We start from the raw sequence: 4,025 nt of genomic DNA on the forward strand, positions 1-4,025 counted from the left end.
TGATAATAAAAAACTTAAAAAACGAAGCCAATTTCTTCGAAAGCCAACTACAATAATACCGAAAAAAATTGAAATTTAAAGTAATTAGAAAATGACTCGTAACTGACCCTTCTCATTTATAACGAATAGTAGGGCTTAGAACATCTAATTTTTCGAATAGAAGCATGCAGTCTCAACCAAGTAAACTATGTTTAGGTAAGAGAATACACGTCTTGGGTGGGTTGGAGAAATATTTTAGACCAACGCGAAATTTTGAGTTGGATATGTTGGTGACCCGAACAACTCAAATAGAGTTCATAACTTAACTCTTTATTTTTTAGTTGGATTCAGATTAATTTTTTTAGTTATCTACGGTACATATTACATTTACAGCTAAAATATCTAAAACTCAAATATCAAACATTCATAAGTCAGAATGTATCACCAACATCGATTACAAATGTAAAAGTAAAGTAGCGTTCTAACTCTATTTTCGAGTTGGTCAGGTTGACCAAACAAAAAAAATGTCCGACCCACGAATTGATTTAATTTTTTCAATTTTCTAAAAATTCAATCCAACCCAAACTGGAAAAAAAATGAAACCCAATCTAATACTTACCGTTTGCTTCTGATAATTCGAATTGATCGAGTTCTTGAGTCTTACAAACAACTCTATGTTTAAATGTTCGATTCGAAAAGATTAACGATTTGATCTCTCTCGTACTTTTACTCTTCTTTTTTCACCCTTTCCCCTCTCATCTTCCTCTTCTTTACTTTTTGTTTCAGTGTTCTAAGTTGCAGCAAACTTCACTTCATCTTCGAGGACATGGGAGACACTGACATGACAAAGAAGGAAACTTGCAGCTGCAACTTTACAAGTAAATAAGTGAAAACAGTGAAAGTTTTTTTTTTCAACCATCTCATCACCCAAATCAATATGGAAAATTACAGTTTTACCACTTGTCTTTTCCATTGCTAACTTTCATTATCAAATGACATGACAGCACCAACAAAAAAAAAAAAAATCTATCTCTGAATATTTCTCAAATTAACCGAGACAAAAATGTAAATTATTATTAAAAAGAAATCTTTTTTATCTCCTTCAATCATTGAGAAAAAATAGATATATTTCCAACAAACAATGATTTACTAGTGTTCACATGATTAGACAATTCAAACATAAACATTGAGTTAGTTAGATCTAAAAATTCAGTTCCATTTGTGGTTGACAATTGTTTAGTTGAGTTCGACTAATCTGAAGAATAGATTTACAACTCAACCCAACCCTACTTTTAAGATTATTACGAAGATTAAGAATATTTGACATATGTAATCAAAGTTTATTATAGGTTATAACATGTAAATGTTTGATATTTTAGATTTATGAAATTTTAGTTATTAAGGTAACATATATAGTGGATAAGAGGATTTTATAAAAAAAATCCCGATAACCCAACCCAAAAATAAAGGGTTGAATTGAGTTGTGAACTCTATTTAGGTTTCTCCTGTCATTAACCCAACCAACTTGAAATTTTGAGTTTGTCCAAAAGATTTTTCCAACTAAACCCGACTTGTATATACCTTCGTAATGATTTCCAAGAAGTAGGATTCAAAAAAAAAAAAAAAAATCCAAGAACCCAACCCAAAAATAGAGAATTGAATTGAGTTGTGAACTGTATTCGAGTTGTTTAGGTCATTAACGTAACCAACTTGAAATTTCGAGTTTGTTCAAAAGATTTTTTCAACCAAACCCGACCTGTATATACCTCTATAATGATTTCTAAGAAGTAGGATTAAAAAAAAAAAATCGGATAACTCAACCCAAAGACAGAGGGTTGAATTGAGTTGTGAACTATATTCGGGTTGCTCAGGTCATTAACCCAACCAACTTGAAATTTCGAGTTTGTTCAAAAGATTTTTCAACCAAACCCGACCTGTATATACCTTTGTAATGATTTCTAAGAAGAAGGATTAAAAAAAAAAAAAACTTCGATGGGTTGGATTAGGTTGTGAACTCTATTCGGGTTGCTCGAGTTACTAACCCAACCAATTCGAAATTTCGAGTTTGTCCCAAAGATTTTTCCAACCAAATCCGACCTCAACATGCCTATAATGATTTCTAGGAAGATTATATACACTATTTCTAAGATATTTGAACATGAAAAGGAATTCTTTATACAAAATCATTTGAATTTTGAGAATTTGGAAGTTGAAGAGACATGAATGGAGGAAAATAATAATGTGGAGAAAAGTGGAGTAAGAAAGAAACAAAATCTGGAAATGATGTGTAAGATTTTATATGAGCATTGTAAAGTTGAAACCCAAGTACATTGTAAACGTTCCATCAGTTGGATAGTAAAATTTGCAGTACCCACTAACAGTTCACTGCTGCTCTCACCAACACTGTTTTGCATCAAAAGGATACAATTTATGATATAATCCGATGCCTGTTTTTTGCCTTTTCGAATGCAAACAGAAAGCACACACAAACAAAAGACAATGGATGAACCAATACATAAAACTTATATCAATTTGTCTTAGAAATTGTAATGCTTCAAATCCACCTCTTACTTTCTTTCAAACTTGTTTCAAGGTTTTTAAAACATGTCTTTTAGGGAGAGGCTTTCTAAGCTCGTATAAAGAGTGTTTCGTTTTCCTCTCCAACCGATATGGGATCTCACAATCCACCCCATTTGAGGCCAGTGTCCTGCTGATGTGGCATCTCACAATCCACTCCCTTTCGGAGCCCAATATCCTTATTGGCACATCGCCTCCTGTCCATCATCCTTCAGGGCTCAGACTCAGACTCCTGGCTGGCATATTGCCCGGTTTCTGGTTCTAATACTATTTGTAACAGTTCAAACCCACATCTAGTAGATATTGTCCTTACTCGTATGCTAAAGAGAGGTTCACACACCTTTATAAAGGGTGTTTTGTTCTCTTCCCAACCAATTTGGGATCTCACAATCCACCCCCCTTCGAGGCCCAGCGTCCTTGCTGGCACATCGCTTCATGTCCACCCCTTCGGAGCTCAATCTCCTCGCTGACACTTCGACTGGTGTTTGGCTCTGATACCATTTGGGTGGGATCTCACCCAAATTTTCTCTAATTGGGATTAGTCAGAATTTCACATTTTTAAGAAAAACCCACTTCAAAATTCCAAGAAAGAGATGAGATTGATGATTAAATTTGTAATTCATAAAGTGGGTTACACGTTAAAACCTTACAAAAACATCTCAAACCCTAGAATTGATAGAAAAAAGCAGCATAATGATGATTAAAGAAGAAGGGTACCCTCTAATTGGCTTCCATGATTATAAAGTTTGCTTTTTTTTTAAGCTCCATTGGAAGGTTGAGGGAGCTGTTGTTGTTGTCGTTGTTGTTGAGGGCGCTTTCGTTTCTTCTTTTCATAGCTAATTCCTCTTGCTTTAGACTGCAAATCACGAACCTCACGAAGATAAAGCCTAACAGCACGAGCACCAAAAGGGTTAGCTTCAGGCATCCCACCATTCTCTTCAAAGGCAGCTCGAAGGCGGCCAATAAGGGCATCAAGGCTACCCCAAGCTTGGCGTAGAGGGCAAGGACATGGAGCTGGTGGGTTAGGATGGCCATAGAAAGGGCAGATCGGAGTATGCACTTTGGTCTTACCAAATTGGTCCAAATAGCGAAGGAATTCAAGAACATGAGCTCCACTACACCTTGAAAGAGCTAATGGCGGTCGGTGATTTTTAAGGTATTGGCAAAATGTGTTCCAATCTCGCCGTTTTTGATTCTCATAGCGGCTGTTTGATGAAGATGAAGATGACCCAATACCTAAATTTTGAAGATTTGACACTCCAAATTGTTGGGTGTTGTTGAGACCTTCAAATTCAGGGATTATTGAATCCATTTGGGTTCCAAAAATTTGTGTTCTTTTCAATTAGGGTTTGTGGAAATAAATATTGAAGGAGGAGAGAGAAATTGATGAATATATTTTGATTATTCTAAAATGTTTGCTAGTCATGAAAAGCAAGACAGTGGACAAAAAGAAAGAAAATCTAAGACAC

The 4,025-nt window shown here is 35.2% G+C and overlaps 1 protein-coding gene across 2 annotated transcripts; it reads right to left on the reverse strand.

Annotated features, from left to right (window-relative positions):
• Positions 1-709: 709 nt before the first annotated feature.
• Positions 710-4,025, reverse strand: LOC111464089 (protein LIGHT-DEPENDENT SHORT HYPOCOTYLS 3-like). Of its 2 annotated transcripts, none has more exons than XM_023108171.1 (2): positions 3,274-4,025; positions 710-815 (listed from the first exon to the last, which is right to left on the reverse strand). In XM_023108171.1, the coding sequence occupies exon 1, from the start codon at positions 3,866-3,868 to the stop codon at positions 3,314-3,316; it is 555 nt and encodes a 184-aa protein (XP_022963939.1). In that variant the 5' UTR covers positions 3,869-4,025; the 3' UTR covers positions 710-815; positions 3,274-3,313. The 2 variants fall into 2 exon arrangements, with proteins under 2 accessions (XP_022963939.1, XP_022963938.1); XM_023108170.1 differs by lacking the exon at positions 710-815 and adding an exon at positions 2,250-2,382.

Source organism: Cucurbita moschata, unplaced genomic scaffold, assembly GCF_002738365.1.
Source record: "Cucurbita moschata cultivar Rifu unplaced genomic scaffold, Cmos_1.0 Cmo_Scf00029, whole genome shotgun sequence".
Classification (NCBI taxonomy): domain Eukaryota; kingdom Viridiplantae; phylum Streptophyta; class Magnoliopsida; order Cucurbitales; family Cucurbitaceae; genus Cucurbita; species Cucurbita moschata.